The 20008-nt window shown below is 37.7% G+C and overlaps 1 protein-coding gene across 2 annotated transcripts in view; it reads left to right on the plus strand.

The window, feature by feature from the left end:
* DAPK2 (death associated protein kinase 2) overlaps positions 1–20008 on the plus strand; it is a 1192346-nt gene that overhangs the window by 329331 nt on the left and 843007 nt on the right. Inside the window, exons 1-2 of one of the 2 annotated variants that reach the window (XM_044077738.1) lie at positions 19290–19392; positions 19492–19652. In XM_044077738.1, coding sequence (XP_043933673.1) covers positions 19591–19652 — 62 coding nt within the window. In that variant the 5' untranslated portion in view covers positions 19290–19392; positions 19492–19590. Of the gene's footprint in view, positions 1–19289; positions 19393–19491; positions 19653–20008 lie in introns of those variants that run through there. The other variant, XM_044077737.1, reaches the window with a different exon arrangement.

A 20008-nucleotide genomic window follows, 5' to 3' on the forward strand; every position in this document is an offset into this window, starting at 1 on the left:
AACACACACACACACACACACACACACACACACACACACACACACACACACACACAAAACAGTTGTTTTGGACAGCATAGTTTCAAATGCAGAGGGAGAGTTGTAGGATATCAGATATGCAAGTGAGCAGACATTTGTTAGCAAGTGATTATTAAAAGTATGATTCAAAGTCAGCTTGAAGTATCTGCATAAAGTCTTGCCAGTCATCTTTTATACCACTGCATGTTGTGACTACAGCACCGAAAGACATTTCCCCATTATTCAAAACATATCTGCTGTGTTTCTTAGCATTGTCTTACACAAAACAATACTGATATATCTACTGTATTTCTTAGTATTGTTTTGTGTAAGATTGCATTTTTTCCTTCCACTGATATCGGTTAAAGTTTTTCCATAGGAATGTCAGAATAAGGCTTGTGTAGGCACACATCCATAGTTTTAAACGGATGCACCATCCTGAATGTGTGGGATTAAATGCTTTAAGTCTGTGGATGTATCTCCAAGTTAGCCCTATGTTGGTGACAGCAAGCATAGTGTACATTTTTGAGACATTTCTTAATAAAACGTCCACAAAGCTTTTTGTCATGAAGTGGCTCACATGCATTAAAAAATCCAAGATGGAAATGCATTGTGACACTTAAAGTCACTACATGGTATGATGCATGTACAAATAGTATCAATACACTTTAACTATAAAATCATGGCAAACAGGCATGTTTACCTTAGGTTTTACTAACTATGGCTATTTTATGAATTAACTGTCTCCTGATTGGTTTTCTGTCATGCCTTTCAACTGTCCAGATTTTTCACTCATATTTTTGGCTTGTTCCTGATAAAATTGTGGTTTTCTGGCAAATCAATGGCAAACTATTGAGGGCTTAAGTCAGAAATTAATGGCAATATTTGAGTTTCAGAGTTTATATCCTTCTGAAAATGTATGCTAATACAAAGCCTGTTAGTCTATCAACTTTCTAAGTTTCTAAGAGCAATATTAAAAAAAGTCTCTCTTTTTGCCTTTGTACCCCCTTTTATTTGTGATTTTGTCCAGATTTCTTGCTCTAAGAGGTTTAGAGGTATGTTTTCTACTATACTTTTGGAATTAGTATTACTTTTTATAGCATCTTTTCAATTCATTTTAGGAACTCAGCAGTGTAGTGTGGGTTATGTTAGAATCTTCTAGCTTATAGTTTGGTTATATGTGTAATTACTTTAGTAAATTAGAAATGAGTCAATTTTGGAGGTAAGTGCCACTTTTTGAGTCAGTAGTTGCTGTTTGACTTTCTTGTTCTAGTAAGAAAGAACTTTATTTTTAAAGGATTTGTGTAGGTGGTTGCTAACATTTTTCTGGGTGAGGAAGCTGTATGTGGATTTTGAGTATACAGTGTGTAAAGTTATAATTTTTACATTGCAGTGAATAGCAAATGCAGCCTGTGCTTCAGTTTATTGTATTCTTTATTTAATTTAATTTTAGTTTACTTTTTTATTAAACTCTGTATTTGTGTTTAAGGAGGCTGTTTAGGTGGGTTTGGGTGTTTTGGGGATTGTCATTGCTTATATTTTATATATGAACTTTTTGAGATTTTTGCCCCGGGTGCCTGCTGTCCAGCTGATCGTCTGTCTGTCAGTCAGTTCTTGTGTCTCTGTATGCAGGGTGAGAGCTGACCAAGCAGGAGCCATCATTTAGACTGCCTTTAGGGTTGGTTATGTTTATGTTTTTTTGCAACTCTAACCACCTTGCACATGCCCAGTAGCATGCTTATAGTTTGGCTTGCGTTGGGTATCAGCAGGTGCATACCACACACTTCCCTGAGTAATTTAACCCTTCAAGACAGCCCTGACCACCCTTAAAGTCAGTAATCTTGTAGGGTCTGTGGTGGTCTTCACCTGTGATTCAACCACTGGACCATGCACCTCTGGCATGCACTCACACACCATTTCCCAAGGAGATATTAGATAGCCAAGTCTCATCAGATCTGTCCTGTCTTCCCTCATACTAACTTCACAAGGTGCCTGACCTGTTAATAGAACCTGGGCAGCCAGGTCATAGTCAGGGCTTTATCCCTCAATGCTAGTGCAGCTGGCATGCAGTGTCTAAACTTATACTTTTAAGTGAGTGGTGTAAAAATGGTGGGTTTAAGAGAATTTTTGTAGGTTTAAGAATGCACCAAGGGTAATGGTAAACTCATACATCAACAGTATAAATACATTTTATTGTCATACTAAATGTGTAGATAAAATATTTACAGAGTATACATACTTGATCTGGGGACTAATGTTACAACATGTACATATATATGTTTGTGTTTGTGTGTGTGTATGTGTGTGTATTCATGTCATGTTATCTAATAACAGTTTCACTGGATGAGAAATCAATAGGTCCAAATGGTTGAAAGCCAATATCACTAAATGACAATTTGGTTGAAGTTCCATTTTATTGGATATAGGATAGCTACACTTATTTCTGTAGTGCAGAAGCAGCAGATGCATAGATGTTTTTGAAGAAGCTTTATTTTGCATTTGTGGTGACCTGTACATAATCACTGCTGTTTGTATATGGAAGTTGGCAGTGATTCCTTGTTTGTACTATTGTCACAGTTGTGCATCTGTGGAGTTGGTATATTTAAGCAGGGGTGGTGTGGGGAGTGTAAAGACTTTCCCCCTGCAAAAAGTCTTTTTGAATACTTTCCTTTGGGTGTATTTGATTGTCTCATATTTAACGTATTCTGTATTCAGTTAAATGGTATTTCAGTGAAATGGACTTTCAGACATTTAGGCATGAATAATCTGTCACTGAAATGGTTATTTAAAGCAAGATTCTAGAAGTAGCACCAAAGAATTGGATGTTCTTGGGGATTCTTCGCCCTCAGGGATACAAAGAGTAGATTGTATATTATTTAGTAATTAATAATTTAGGGTAATAGAAATTGCAGAGAAACAAGGATGGACGCTTTTCTTGGTGAATGTAATTTGACAGTCATTGCCTTTGAGGTTTAGAAGTATGTATGGGTCAGGGGAAGAGGAGAAAATTAATTATTGTAATATTTTTGCACTAGGAGATATGTAATATGTTGATTTAAATGATAATCTAATCTAATAGGGTATGGATCAGAGATTAAAATGTTTATAGGTATTCTGAGCAGGTTAATACTCTGGGAAGGCAGTTTATTTTATTAATTATGAAAGGCACCAAGTTAATTTATGTATGTGGATAGTGGGTACCGAACTTGTCTAGACAGTTTTGTAGTCTAAACATTTGAAATGTTTTATGTTATAGGCATTATTTCAGCAGTGAAGGCTGATCGTAAAGATTCATTGGAAAATGCTGATGAAAGATGGATAAGTAAAAAGGGAACTCCCTATGTTTTGATAAATGATTCTGAATTTATGTTTAAACTTAAAGGAACCTGTAGTGGCAAAAGGGACTTTACATTTGTATGTTTGATATTTACCTGTAGTGGTCGAAAATGTTTAAACAGAATTTAGTAAAAATTTCCAAGCGAGTGCAAAAAAGGAAGTAAGATAAGAGTTTTGGGAAATGTTTAAAGAACATGTATGTATTACAAAAGTTGGTAGGTATAATGAAAGAAAAATATGATGTTGAAGTTAAATGCCTAAAGGAACACATAGAGGAATGTATCATGGGGAAGTTTTTAACTTGTGAAAGGGTGCAGAAACGTTTAGATTTTTAGAGAGGAGCGGAGATTTAGGACAGACTGTTGGAACTATGGAAACATTGTAGATAGTACAGAATATGAAAAGTAGAGCAGTACATAAACACACTTGAGGTCATGTGAATTTGGCGACATGGAGGATAAATGTGTAGGGACTGAATGTAAGACAGAATTCTCTAAGAGACTATCATAAAGATTAATCTGAAGTTAAGAACCAGACGTGCTGGTGGTTCAGATGAAATTCTGAATGACTTTTGTAAATAACTGAAAGACGAGACCAAACTAATTCTAAGGCTGGTGTTAAGGAGTTGCGTGAAAAAACAGGTATGATGTTCCAAGATTGATGAAAAACAGAACAGCAAGAATGACAGAAGGCAGAAATAGTGGATGCAAATGGAGTAAAATTTAAAAATGTGTATAAGAATGTTTGGAAATATGTTGAGCCCATGAATGTGATGTGAAGCTAGCTGAGTTAGTTATGATGAATTAGTATGGGTGGCAAACAGTCAAGATTGTTGCTGCTGCCTCACAATGCTTGGTTCCTTATTTCTTTTCTGAACTTGGCTGCCTCCTTTGCAGAAGTTGGACACATGCTTTGTGTCCATGTGTGTTTTTGCTTGGTGCCACCGTTTCTTCCTACCTCAAAGACATGCCATAAGTAAACTGATGATCCTCTAACTTACCCAAAAGTATGCGTGTGACAGTGGGTATGTACTTGTCTCTCAATGCCCTATTCATAATGACTTTCTATTCCTTGCATCCACTGAATTCTGGGACAGGCTTTGACTGCCCTGTATTGAAATAAGAGAGCAATCGGAGAATGAGTGGATTAATTAATTAATTTAGATGAGTAAATTAGATAACAATATTGGGACACTCATTACGAAACATTTGAAATGGCTTATAGTAATGAAATTTAAATGTAGAAGCACAACCCACCCGATAGAAATATTGTGTAAATTCCAAGGGCTAATCAAAATACAGATCCATCCATCCCTCCGCAGTCCCTTTTTTCCATTTGTGCACATGGGGTTCAAGGTGTCATTTCACCAGTGACAATCATCTAAAGCCAAGGTTTACACTACCAAGTGGCTAGCCCTGTCACAGTTGTTCATCACACTTGCACACATACAATTATTGCCAGTTTAGAGTGTCCAGTCCACCTACTAAATGTCATTGTCATGTGAGAGGAAACAGAGGAATCCTACACTAACACAGCGAGGACATGCAGACGCCACACAGAAGGCACCCCAGCTGAGAATTGAACCGGGGAACTTCTTGCTGGGAGGTAACAACTCTATCCACTGTGCCACTGTATCTCAATCAAAATACAGATCACACATGCAAAAAGCTGAAGGAAAAAAATAGATATAAGCCATCTAGACTACACTCATACTAGCAAACTGGAAGTGCCAGATATTCTAAATGCATATAATGAATTGTGTTTTAACAAAGTATTTAATGTTACCTTACACATAAGTACTTTGCTCATTTTATTTAAACAGAAGGTTCAATAAGTGAGTCAACTTTAGGAAATTTGGGCATGTTAAACTGTATTCTCACCTAAAGTGAATAATTACCTTTGTACTTTTCCATCACTCTCATCTTTCAAAGTTTTAGTGTCTCAGGAAAATTTAGGATATGTGACCCCCCCACACACACACACACACACAGATACACATTAGCAGGTCAGATGTGTTCCCTAATTTGATGACCAGTCACATACTTCCATTACAAGTCTTGTTAGCAGATGATAGCCTGAGGAGCGCCACTACTTTCTTTAAGCCAGCCAAACTGTTAGGCAAATTGTAAGCAGGCTCAGATATGTATATATGTACACACACAGACACACACACACACACACACACACACACATATATATATATATATATATATATATATATATATATATATATATATATACACGCACATGTATATATGCATACCTGTCTATACATCTATACATATATATATATATATATATATATATATACATATATACACATGTGTATACATATATGTCTATACACCCATACGTATATACATACATATATACATACATACATATATAATACATATATGTATACGCACATGTATATATGCATACCTGTCTATACATCTATACATATATACACATGCGTATACATATATGTCTATACACCCATACATATATACATACATATATGTATACACACATGTATATATGTATGGATGTATAGACAGATATGTATAACCTGTTGCCTCTCCCCCAGTCCACCTCAGCAATGCATACTAAACCTAATCCCAATTCTACATCTTACCTTAAATGAATCCTTTCTGTTACACGACACACATGATTCCATAATATATACCGCATACATCATCGCATATTTGCAACACTAAATCTGTCCCCTTACCTACATCTTACTCCAACCCTAACCTGCAGCCATGCGCACACACGTTCCCACCCATAAAGCCCAACCTTTCCCACACCTGCTTTACCAACACGTGGTCCAGCTAAATACATTTGATAACTCCAGCAGTTTGTGAAAAGCCTGTTTCACAAAACTCACTTTTGACTAATTTCACAAGCACCAAATTCACTTGGCAAAGTGAGTGCTCGACCATATGAAGGTAATGATTATAATATATGATTATTTTTGGAGAATGCTGAAGTTGGTTTTCTGCTTATAGAGAGGGGAAACATACTCAGTAATCTTGGAAGCTTTGCTAGATGTAGCTTCCTGTTTTTAATTATAAGTATTTATTTTAGGTATTTATTTCCCCAATCTGATGTAGTAATCTCCAGTAATGCTTTTCAAGGATGTACTTTCAAGTAAACTGAATCAGACATAGAGTCATATCTAGTGTAGGGGGTGAAAGAGGGGGTTGCCCCAACTGCAAAATATTAGAAAGCATGAACAGCAGGTGCCAGTGATGCTGTATTGTAGCATTAAGAACTAAATGCTGATACTACATTTCCAGTCATGGCCAGTGAACTGAAGTACTCACTGTGTGTGCATGATGTGGCGATTTTAATGGCCAGTGAACTGAAGTCCTCACTGTGTGTGCATGATGTGGTGATTTTAATGGCCAGTGAACTGAAGTACTCACTGTGTGTGCATAATGTGGTGATTTTAATGGCCAGTGAACTAAAGTACTCACTGTGTGTGCATAATGTGGTGATTTTAATGGCCAGTGAACTGAAGTACTCACTGTGTGTGCATGATGTGGTGATTTTAATGGCCAGTGAACAGAAGTACTCACTGTGTGTGCATGATGTGGTGATTTTAATGGGCAGTGAACTGAAGTACTTACTATGTGTGCAATGCATGATGTGGTGATTTTAAGTGTAGGAAACTGCTTGTTACATTTGTAGAATGGATTTTTTAAGGTTTCACAGAAAATGGGAGAGAGAGAGAGAGAGAGAGAGAGAGATTTATGTCAGACCTTTGGAACTAAGAAGGGTATGAAGACTATTTAGATAGTACTGAATGCAAAAGGTAGGGAAGTATATGAACACTGATTTTAATGGTGATCTAACAGGTTGTGGACCAGAGTTGAATTGGGGGCTAAGGTGTCATTTCAGGAAATTGCAAATCAGGGCTCCAGATGACATAGCTCCAGTTCTGAACAGATATTGTAGCAGGCAGAGGTCACCTCTAAGTTAGATGTAAGAAACAAAACATTAACACTTCCTGAATTGTTTTCGAATAGTTCCAATTTTCCAACATTGAGATTTTTTCAAGCAGTATATCCTTGCAGTTTTCAATATTCTTTCAGCTGGCTTGTTCAAAATTACAATTGCAGTACTGTATTCAACAGTGAGTCAGAATATTTAGGTATAAAGTGGTAACGTGATCTTCTTGTAGTGACTACATGTCTTTCAGAAATAGCCTAGAGTTTATTTTTTTCTGACTCTAGTACATGTACAGTGATCAATGTTTAAATTGTTGTCTACTGTTATCCTTTAATCATTAATGATGGTTGTCATTTTTTTATGATTTAGCCATTATTTTGTAATTATAATTTGAATCCATTTTTCTTATTCTTATGGTGTTACTCTTCTAACCTAAAAATTGAGGTTATTACAACTACACCAGGTATGTTTATTTCTTAATACCCCATCTTGGAGAACTTATCACCTTTTATTGAGTAACTTTGTTAGTAAGTTTGCATTCATGAACATATTTGGTCATTCTTCTCCCATTTTCAAACTTTTAAAGAAATAGCCCCATTACAAAGCCCTATGAGACAAAATGGTAACCCCTCTGTCAGAACAAGCAGGTAACTCCCTACCTGAGCATGTTGTGTGCTGTTACCTAACCAGTGTTTTACCAATTTAATTACATATAACTTCAAATTGTATGCTAGTAATTTGTCCGTTATTCCTTTATGTGTTTAGTGTTGATTGCTTTTGTAATTTTAAGAGAAGGAATAAGCCATGTAAACTGTCAAACACTTCTGCTGTTTTTTCAAATAATGCCACAAGGCAAGCTTTCCCCTAACAAACCAATACTGTTCAATACCCAACCTTACTGAAGTTGGCCCCTGTGTCATTTGGGATATGTGTCTAAAATGTGTCTGATTTTGATGCTAGCCCCCTTTGTGAATTGGTGCCACCATGGCCTGTCACCAAAAATCAGTGACACAGCCACATGCTAACATTTTGTGAACTGTAAGGTAATCTGTTAATCTGCAATGCAGAGAACACTAACAGTCTGATAAGCAAAATGTGCAGCCGTAATGCAACACATTCATGTGCTGATCCAATGAGAAGCCATGGCCCTTGAAGCGTGACACTACATCAGCTTTCACCCGCAGTTGTAACAGTGATGGTCGTGCTGAGGGCAGCATCGTGTTTTTCATGAATGGGATCACTTTAGCTTTGTGCATTGAGAGTTCTTGATGTAGTGGTCCATGTGGAGTGAAAGACTGGCTTGTGTACACACTGATTCAGCTTTGTTATGTTGTATTGCACTGATCCTCATGTTAACCAATACAAAAAAATAAATAAAGAAAACAGCATGCTAACAAGTGACACTTTTTAGACTGTAGGGTTTTAGGTGTGGAACGAGTTTTTTTTTTTGTCTTGCTCCTTGGCTATTTTCCTGTAAGTACATGTCATAATGTATTAGTGAGTAGGTTATAAGTAATAATCCCCTCAGTTACATCACAGATGATGTTAAATGATTTGAAAAGATCCATAAATAGCCCTATTGTGTTCTCCTACCTGCCATCTCATTCAGGATGCATCTGAATTTTTTACAAAAAAGTGCCTGTTTTATAAATTTCTGTAAAGTAATTGTGTGTGTGCATGTCTAACTTTAGCCCTTATTGAATTAGACAAGTTTAAATTTTATAGACACTTTTCTCTAAAGCTTTGAGCTGATGGACAGTACTAATGCATGGAGTTGGCAGGTCAGCATTCTTATTGCTTCCTTTCTTTATGAACTGTAGGATTTGCTTTACCATCTCCACCAGGAAATCTTTTGGATGGATACATGCTATCAACCTATTATGTTCAAAACTAGTAGCTGAATTTTGTTTTCTTCTTTTATGCATTTTCAAAGCCCATATTGTCTGGTGATCTGTAAAAGGTTTGTCATTCAGCAGCTCTCACATGTTGTTCCAGAAGGATTTGTTTTTTTTACTGCAGAGGAGTACATTGCTTTGAAGTAGGTTTACCTTTATTCCATAATTGCAGTTTTGCGCTTGTACCAAAGGTACATATGTTGTTACGAGTCAGTCATGGACCATGTTTGTATTTTTTTCTATAAAGGCTCTCAGTTATTCATGTTTCTTCATTTTTGGAGTAACCAATTGACTTTGAAGATTCTTAGTGGTGTATGCCACTCCAAGCTTACAAATAAAGCCATCCAGAAGTATCCAAGAGTGTTAGCCATTTTGGAAATATGCACAGTATGGCCCAGTCATTTTCCACGTATGCAACACCACCATTATCCTTAAATAATTTAATTAAATCTGAGGCATGATGCTGCAGTGATGGATCTTAACTGATGTCCACTTGAGCATAAACCTAATGTTATTGCTGCTAGGTTATTATCCGGAGTCTTCCTTCTAAATTCAAATTTTCTGTGATCATATAGATACACATTAAGTAAAACTGTGACATCCATACTTAAGCATATCATTCTCTATACCATGATGCCTGTGTTGTGTCTTCACTGCTTATATATTTTATGTCATATTTTGCCTGAATATGGTCATTGATTTTTATTAATGTACCCGGTTAACAAAAAAAAAAAAAAACTGCTACAGTGTGCCTCCGTTCTTTAAAAGAACCCTTAACAGAAGTGGAAGCATTTTTGGTGGTGACTGAAAGGCTTCTGTTTGTCAGACTCCATGATAATGCCAGCAAGTTATTAAAAGTGTTATTCAGACTGAGGGCTCTAAATTAGGACTGCCTGCTGGCCAACAAGTCCAGAACAGTTTCAGGATTCCTGCTGCCATTCTTTAACATTTTCTTTTAAACAAGAAACATCTTTATTGAATTGTCACTTATGCCATAGGCAGTCATACATTTATATAAACGAAGCAAACCGTATTAACATATTTTCAGTTGCAAACATTATTTGACCATTGCATAGCTCTCTCAATTCCTACCTTCCCTTGAGCTTCGTAACTCCTCCAAAACATTAGTGTGCATGTATTATTTCTAGAATTCCCGTCATTTTTCTATGCAGTTTGCTCCTACCCTGTTCTACAGATCCCACTTTCATTTTGTTATCTCTGTTACTATTTTCGTTACTTCTGGTACACTTGGTTTAGACTTCGATTGAGTGACGTCTAAAGACATGAAGGTAGGTGCATGTGTGAATGGGTGTGCCTTCTTTGAAGGTTGGGTGTCGGGTTGGCAACTTGGCACCGTAAAAATCCACTGCCAATCTTTAGAGTACCGGAGTTCCGCTGTGGCGGCCTCTAATCGGGAAAAGCCGAAAGACTTTTAAGTAATTGCCTTTTGGCAGCCACCAGAGTTAAACTCAGCAAGGCCATACTATGTGTAGGCAATTCCGATTCTTATCACAGCTCAAAAATTAATTTCCTTAGTTACATCAATTTGCTCACCCAGTATTTCTGACAGAGTAGTCTGCAGGGAATTTTAAAAGTCTGACAACTCATTGCACTCCAAAAAAATATGTTCCCAATTATCTCCTTCTTCCCTATCATACCTCCAACATTTGTAATATATGTATGGAAAAAAATCTTTGGAGTCAACTTGGGGCATAAAAATACTTATGTAAACACTTCTAAGCAGAATTCCTAAATGTTCTAGACTTCATTGCATGTTTCGGAGCCATACATATATCTTCCCATTGTTTCTTTGTGAATTGCTTATCCAGTTTCTCTTCCCAGTCCTTTCTAACTCCTCTGATTGAGTCCTCTCATTATCATGCAATATTTTATATGCCCTACTAATTAATCATTTTTTAACAGCAGCTTCTGTTCTAGATTCTGCTAAAATCTTTGTTAGTCATGGTCTTTCACTTAGGATTTCCATATCCCTTTCTCTTTCCCTATACTCTGATTTCATTCCTTGATAGGGAAAGCAGTCTCTTGAATACAGTCCAAATGTTTTATTGGCCTCTCTTCATTCTATCCTCTTTTCATCTCTGATTATTTGCTCTCATTACCTTGGTTCCTTTGCCACTTTTCTCCAGTAAATTCCAGCACCTTTTTTACCATTTCTCTGTACCCCTAATTGCAGTTATCCCTAGCTGCAGAATCTTTTTTCTCCATTCCCGTGATGGCACAGTTCTTAAAATGCTTTCCCTTCCTTCACAATTTTGACCACAAGTCTGAAAGGTGTTTCAATTTTCCCAGTGTTTGTTTATCACTTAGCTGAAATAAAGAAGCCTAGTAAAATAACAAAGAAATGCTGTGTATTAACAGTACAAATAAAGTTTCTGTAATCGACTCAGATGAATTAATATTACGGGGCTTTAACAGTAGCTGTAGACATAGCTGGACTGCCTTGATCGTCTCTTCATTGCCTTGTTGCATGTTGTTTATTTTACATTCTCTGCCTCAGTATTCTACTACTAACATTATTTGAAAAAAAGAAGTACCTAAGAAGCAATTTAATTTAGATCGCCATGAAATGTTAAAAATTACCGTAGGCTCAGACTTGTTATGACGATCACCTCAGTGTTAGTGATAGCACGCATCTTCACTGTCCTTTTATTTTAAAATGTTGTAAAAGTACAATAAATTTCTTTTGCTGAGCCAGTTTTTATTTTGTTACGATTGCACTAAGATTGTTATGTTAAAGTAGGATACCAAGAAGGGATGTATTTTGTATGATCCCTTTCAAAACAAAAAGTACATTTATATTCCGTGTTTTCTAGGCAAGTTACTGCCATGATGGTACAACTTGTGCTGCTTTGAAGGCTGGTATTTTATATTAACTGAGTTATATTATTCCCTGATGCTTCAATCTACACATAACATGACTATACAAATGTTCCTGCTACCTAATGCTTGTACTTCTGTAATATAATCGGTAGTTCCACATTATACTACACACACAAGATGACTTTATGGAAAGCTGAGTGCTTCAACATGTTACTTTTTTATAATATGTTTGTTAAGCTGTAAGCCCACTGGATACAAATGTCCCTTTTCAGGGGTAACTTGAGAAAACTCTCTGGTGCTCAGAGTCACACAGTAGGTAGATGAATTTGGAAGGAATCAAACTTTGCACCCATGACTGCAGCAGTGAAGGATTGTGGCCTGTTCTCCTCTCCCTGGAGGGAGGGGTATGTGTGCATTTGGGGGCAAGCTTAGCAGCACTAACTCCCTGGATAAGACCTGGGAACACACCATTCATGCCTTGGAAGGTGGGGTAGGGCTGCCTTGTGGGAACATCCCTTCCAGGAGTGAGGGGCATCCTCCCCATGCCTTGCTGGATGGGTACCATATCCACTTTTGCTTTCACCATATGGGTAGGAGAAAATAAGAAATCCTCAAACCTCCCCCAATGGCAATGTGAGTGATGGCCCATATTGATCAACACTTGTCCCCATGATAGGAACGAATGGGCTGACCAGTCATGGGGGGGAGGGACTGATGATCAACAGACAGTGATTTGAAAGAGAGAAAACAATTTCTGATATGTTTCAGCGTATCTGTTTTTTTTCATAAAGTAAAATTATTTACTGTGTTTGGTTTGAAATACCATTGCTGAACCAGTTTAAAGGCTTAGAAGATATGAAACAGAAATACATGGCTGTCTGACAAAGATGTTATTTTTAAGAGTAAATTTGATAGGCTGTTCATTTTACGTAGAACTAGCATTCATTTTTAATATCCGTGTTTTACATATTTTATGTATCTGCAGTGTTTCATACTACTGTACATATCTCATCAACATTGTTGTGATGTGTATAAGAAGCCACAATTGTTTTCCATGTAGTTTTCAGGTAGTAGTGTGGCTAACAAAGTCAGGTATATGTATTATGCTTCCAGTTATTTTCCAGTGATTGTTTTTATTACAGAACAGAGTATGATAGTACATAATTGCTTATTATGTCCTGACTGGTATGTAATCTGATGGTGCACTGTTTGATTCTTGGTTTGATGTCATGAAACTTACAAATCTAATCTCAGTACTGAATAAGATCAGGAATTTAAATCTGCTTTTATGTCAGGCCAACAGATGAGAAAAATCACGCATTTTTAATTTTGCTAATGATTAGGGTTTTATAAAAAATGCTGACTTGTGTACACCGTCATAAAGCTGTCTGCAGTGTTTGTCAGCAGAAAGATGTCCTTAATTATTGGGTAACTAAAGATAGAAAAGCATTTTTTCAGTCATAGGTACTGAATATATTCTGGTGCAGTGTAAGGCAAATATAAACTGTAGCTCTTATGTCTTTCCACATATTCTCCTGTATTTTGTTTTTCTTTATTTTTCCCTTAATCCAGCAAAATGTTTTGTACTTTTAGATTTTGCATTTAAGTTTTGCATTTTATATACATGATCGCACTTGTCTTTTGCAAGGTCAGTTCAGGTCTTCATCATTTTTTCCACTGGAATCTTTCTGTTACTGTTTTCCTTATTTGTGAACCATGGGAGCTACATGGTTGCCTTGTTTACAGGTTAGATGACAAAAATGCAGAGTAAGGGAGAAGACCTGCACCTGGAGGTCATCAAAGGCACTTAGAACAGACTTTACTTATACAGAACAAAAGGATTGCTGCCCAACTGTCAAAGGAGAAGCTAATTCGGTAACCTCTGTGGAAGAAAAATTAAATTTATACCAAATCTTTCATCCAAGCTCTTACAGCTGAGAAGGTCTTGATGCTACCAAGTATAAACTGAGGAAAATAGGTGTCCAAACTCAAACCAGAAACTAGAATCCAGCATTCCTTATTGTAAACAATGCAGGCACTCAAGAACATTTTATAAACCCTGAGTAAGCTCAAGAGCTACTACAAACTGATAATAGACCTTCACTGGGAAACCCGTCTGGCTAAAAAGCAAGAAAAGACACAATTGTATGAGATCGGAAAAATTAAGTTTGAAAATGAAGCAAACCAGCTCATATGGGATCTAAAAAAGCAAGATTCATTAAAAAGGGACTGAAATGACCTTGTGAAAGACAACTGCAAGAAGCTTAAGTAGAAAGAGAGTTGGGGCAATTAAGGAAACAGAAAATAGGTGATGGACATAACTGTAAGGCACTAGACACCTTTCTGTAGCAATGAGAAGGAACTGAAATGGACACAGGGGTAGGAAAGAAACAGGAGACCTGCAGACCAACAAGAATAGAAAGGAAGAAGTCTGAGCATGCACAATAGTCAGACAGGAGCAGGAGATGGTGCAGAGACTTCAGTGGAAAAAAAGAGAAGAAAAAGCTAGGATAGAAAAGAAAAAGAATGTCTCATACTTAGAAAAAGCCAATAATTACAGAGGAAAATAAGCAAAGTCTCAACAAATTAAAAACAAGAACATAAATAGCTGACAGGAGATTGTGGACCTACAAGTCCTGAGTAAATCAAAAACTACCACTATCAATACCAAGAATCATCATCATCAGCCCCTTTTTCTCATTTTCTACATGGGGTCAGGATGTTGTCAACTGTCGCCATCTCTCTCTCTCTCGATTTAGTGCCACACTCCTGCCTTTTTCAACACTCATGCCTGACTGTTGCAGGTCTTTTTTCACACAATCCATCCACTTCTTTGCCAAATGTTTTCATTTCCTCTTACCATCTTTCTGTCTGTCCCAGATCTTCTTCACCAGATTGTATTTTGCTTTCTGCACGTGCATCCAAACCACTGTAATCTGTTCTCTTTGATCTTTTCTGCAATTGGAGCAACTTTGGCTTCTGCTGTTATGTCATCATTTCTTCGTCTGTCTCACAGTGTGCATCCTACCACCCTTCTCAGGCACTTAATTTCCATCACTTCTTGCTTCCTCATCTACTCTGCCTTTACTGCCCAGGTTTCTGTACCATACAGTAGTACTGGTCACACAACTGTCCTGTACGGTTTATCTTCATGTGTGCATATTGCACAAGGGTGAACAGCAATTGTCCGAAAGGCAGTTTGCAAAGTATGCAAATGCTGAATGGAAAAAGGTTCGAATGTGCAATGAGTGAATGCACATTGACATTCGCTCATTGCAGATTTGGCATTTTGGGGCAGATTGCACTATAGTGGGGATCGGAAAATGATCCCTTTCCCCACTGTAGTGCAATCTCGGAGTTAGAATATTAAAGTAGTGGGGGTGTGGGGGGCACAGCCTCCCACATGGGGGGTGCAGGGTGGCTTGTCCCCCCTGCTTTACACTTCATTATATTCATTTTATGACATTTAAGTTTGAAAATCAGCGAATCTGCTTTTCGATTTGCTAATTTTTGAACATGTAAAACTATCGCTGTTTTCGATCATATGAGCAATCACACCACTGTGATTCAGCATTGTAAAGTTAAACCATCTTGTAAACCTTATTTTTAGCTTCTTTACCATTCTTCTGTCATAGACTGCACCTCAGACTCTATGCCAGTTGGTTGCAGCCCCTTTGATTCTAGCTTTAACCTCTTCATTCAGGCTTCCCTTCTTCTCAACCACCCCCCTCTCAGATACTTGAAGCTATTAACCTGTTCTATCTTCCCTTCTATCTCAAGTCTCAGCTTCTTCTGATTTCCCAAATTTGCTGCCATTACCACTGTCTTATCTGTGCTTATTTTCATCCCATATGCCTTTGGTTTTGTATTCCATTCCTCTATCCTTTGCTGAAGTTCTTGTTCAGATTTTGCCCATTAATGCCACGTTCTCTGCAAACAACTTTGTTGATCTGTCTAATCTGACCTGTTTGCTAATGTAATCCATCACCAATATGAACAGCAGTGGACTCAAAGCTGGACCCTGGTGCACACTCACTCCAACTGGGAACCTCTCTGTGAGACCAAACACTGTCTGTACTTGAGTCATTGTGTCCTTGTATATAGTCTGCACTAATTCCAACAATGTTTCTGGGACTTCGAACCACAGCACTACTGCCCAAATCAGCTTTCTTGAGACATTGTCCTGTGCTTTCTCCAAGTCTAGGAATGCCCAGTTGGACTCTTTCCTCATCTCTAGATTCTTCTCAACCATTTGTCTCATTGGAAACATTGGGTCAGTTGTGCTGCATCCTGACCTGAATCTGAACTGCTCATCTCCCACCTTACTTCCTACTACTCTGTGTATTGCTTTAACAACCAACCTTTCCAGAACTTTCATGCAATGTGACAGGGGTTTTATACCTCTGTACTGCTCATAGTTGTGAATCTCCCCTGGCACTAGTATGCTTATGCTCCAGTCATCTGGGATATGCCTATGTCTTCATACTGCAATGAGTATCCTCAGTAGCTATTTCTCCCCTATTTCACCCAACATCTTTATCATACCTGCTGTGACCTCATCGGAGCCTGCTGCTTTTCCTAACTTAATTTTTCTTAGTGCTGTTATTACTTGTTTTAGGTTGGACTCCTCTTCTTCTCTCATTGTAGACTGTATCTGGAGAAGTACACCTTCTGTGGGGTTTTCTTCATTCAGTAGCTGCTAGATGCATTGCTTCCATCTGCTTTTGATATCTTGTGGACTGGTGAGCAGGTTGTTGCTGGCATCCCTTATGAAGGGACAGAAAGAGAAAGTTGGGTTGTTTGGTTATTCGTGGGACTGTATGGTGAATAAAACAGTACAGTTGTCTGATCTGACCATTGACAGTGTGAAAATGCATGAGGAGCCAACGGGGTCTAAGATGGTAAGGACAAGACTGTATGTGTTGTGGCTATAGAAGAGGAGGATACTATATGAGTGATGATTTTTACAATGGCAGAGTCAAGGAAGCATTAAACATATTTATTTATAGATATTTAGGTGTTCCAGTTTATGGAGGGGTACTTAATGTCCTCTAGAAAGATGGTGTTTGGGTTAAAGGAGAGGGCCCTGGTTTTATTAAAATATGTTTTGTAGGTGTCATGCATGTGGTTCTGTAAATGGCCAGGATGTGGTATTAGGTCTTGTTTAGTTATATTAGGATATGAAGGAGTGTGAGGTCATAGTCCTAATCAGTTTGTCTAGAAGCGATGATGTTTCACATAAAGACAGACATACCACCACCACCGGAGCTGCTGTCTAAATCTAGCTGGCCGAGAAGCTAGGTAATGAAGAAGTAATGTCATCGCTCTGGAACCATGTTTTATTAATGACATGTAAGCTCTGGAACCATGTTTTATTGATGACATGTAAATATCCACATTTTCCATGGTTAGGATGTTTGAAGGGAAGATATTTTCTGATTTAGACTCCTAGCTTTGATCAATGTTACTTTGATACTTGCCAGATTTGAATTTTTATTACTAGGTTGGTACCCTGAGTAGACTGACATTGCCTAAAAATGGGCACTGTGGGAGTACAGAATGTCTTAGCCAATATGTGAAAGCCCTGAAGAGATAGGTGCAGACTATACTTGGCAAAGAAAGTAGGACTATCGTCCATCTCACTCTAGGCTGACACAAACATTGGACCCCTTCCAAATGACACCAATAACTAGGCCAATTATTGTAGTCGATCATCTTTTGCTTATATTGTACCATTGTATTATACTGTATTGGATAATAGTAGGATACTGCTGAAGGCTTCCTTTCAGCTACTTCAGCTGTACGTGGGTTGAGTATGGGACTGGAAAATGTAGAACAGCACCTGTAGCAACATCATATATGCTGTTGTGTACATAGGGGACTTTTCTGAGATGCCCTGATTAGATTTGTCCTGCCCTCTAACCCTGAATTTTAACAACCATCTATCAGGCCTCATGACATGCCATCACTGTGAAAGTGTCAGATTACAGATAGTGGCCCCACCCCTATCTCTTCTGTAATGAACAAGCGGACAGAATGCCACTCATTCCTACCCTCAGTTGCTTCTACGGTGACCAGGTTGCTAATTGATCTCAGGTTGTCTGAGTCCCAGTGAAGGATCTCCCTCTCTAATACACAGAGATAGGGAATGAGCAGTAAGTACTTCTTGAATTCAAGTTCTCATGCAAGTGTATGCCTTATTTTTTGTTCTATCCTATGTGTTTTTAAGAAAGAAGTAAACAGAGTAGACAGTGATAACTTATTTGTAGTTACAAACTACTGTTACAAATTTGGAATTACAGATAAACCTCAGAATTGGTAGCAGTGACAATTCACTTCATTTGGACTGGTTCAGTTGTATATCTGGCTTGGTTCTCATTTCTGGTGAAAAATGGAGGTCTGGTGTATACTGAAGCTGGTGTACCACAGTTAAGACAGAAAAGAGTAAATTGTGTAAGCACACTGTCACCTCAAATTTCAATAAATGGAGTAGTACCCACCCATACACATTGAAATCTGCCTTTTACAACACTCAACTTGTTTAAATGAGAGAGTAATTAATCATAAACTGGGTTTACAGAACAGTGGTGCTGCAGTAGCGTTGTCGCCTCACAGCAAGACGTTGTCCAGTTCGATTCTCAGCTAGAGCGTCTTCTGTGTGGAGTTATGCGTGAATGGGCGTGCCTTCATTGAAGGTTGTGCATCAGGGCTGGTAACTCAACATGTAAAAATCCACTACCAAACATTAGTGGACCGGAGTTACGCTGTGGTGACCCCTAGACACAACAACAACAACATTAGGTATGAAGTATATCTTAGATGAGAGCAATTTCTGAGTGTAATAACACCTAAATGTTACTTGACTGCAGGCAGTATTTTATATAAAACATTTATTTTATTTCCTTTACCATTTCATTTGTTGATTGATTGTTATGCTGATAACATGGTCACAGGCAGGCTTTGCATCACTTATGACAAATATAGCTAATGACATTTTCCTGTTCATAAGAGAAAGTTCAGCTGCGCACGTAAATGCTTTTGAAACAATTTCAATGCAACTTTAAATGTGATTTAAACAACTGAACTTCATGTACATTTTCTTAACAGTGCATTACAATGCTAACAGGCACGCTTTTGTGTGTATTTGTAAACTAGATAACAGTAGATTATTTGTAGATAACATGTTTTTACCCCTTTCTAAACTGAAAGACCTTCCCCTTATCTCTAGACGGGTAAACATGATAAAGCTGACTGGGGTGGGGGAAGGGCAGGGTGCCTTCCATTTGTAGAGGTCCTGTAAGGGAGCCAAAAGTCTGGGATTACAGTGACATGCTTAAACATGACTCCCTGGAAATCAAGTCATTAGGTATGTATAGCCTGCTGCTGTCTGTTCATAGTTACGTGTCAGTGTGTGCACATGCCTTCATTCTGAGCTTGTTTACTCTTACCATTTTACTTTTTCTAGGAGAAAATACAGCACAGTGAAAATGGATATACCCTGCAGACATTCTACATAATCAGTTTGGTCCTGCAGAACAAGGAATATCAATGAAAATAATCTGGCATGGCTATGTTCAAGCAACTGAAGGTGGAAGATTTTTATGATGTTAAAGGAGAAATAGGGAGGTAAGCCTCAATACATATAGTGCTTCCTTTAGAAGTGTAGTCGAGGAGCAAAACTGATATAAACTCAAGTATTAATATATACTTTTGCTATTTTTTCCTTTACAAAGAAAATGTAGCCACTGTAATATGCAGCAAAACTTAAGACTGCTGTATGCATTTAGTTACTGGAATTATTTGTTTTAGGAAAACTGTCAATAGTAGATTGCATAATGCTAGCTAACAGATGAAGCATATAAGTAATAAAATGGGCTAACATTTTAGATTTACTTGTCAGGTTTTTCTTATGAGTTGTAACTTTGGTGATTATGTATTTATTTATTCTAACTGTAAAAGGCTGATGTCCTGGTACCTGTCAT

Source organism: Protopterus annectens, chromosome 7.part0 (genome assembly GCF_019279795.1).
Source record: "Protopterus annectens isolate FY-2018-M chromosome 7.part0, PAN1.0, whole genome shotgun sequence".
NCBI lineage: Eukaryota > Metazoa > Chordata > Ceratodontiformes > Protopteridae > Protopterus > Protopterus annectens.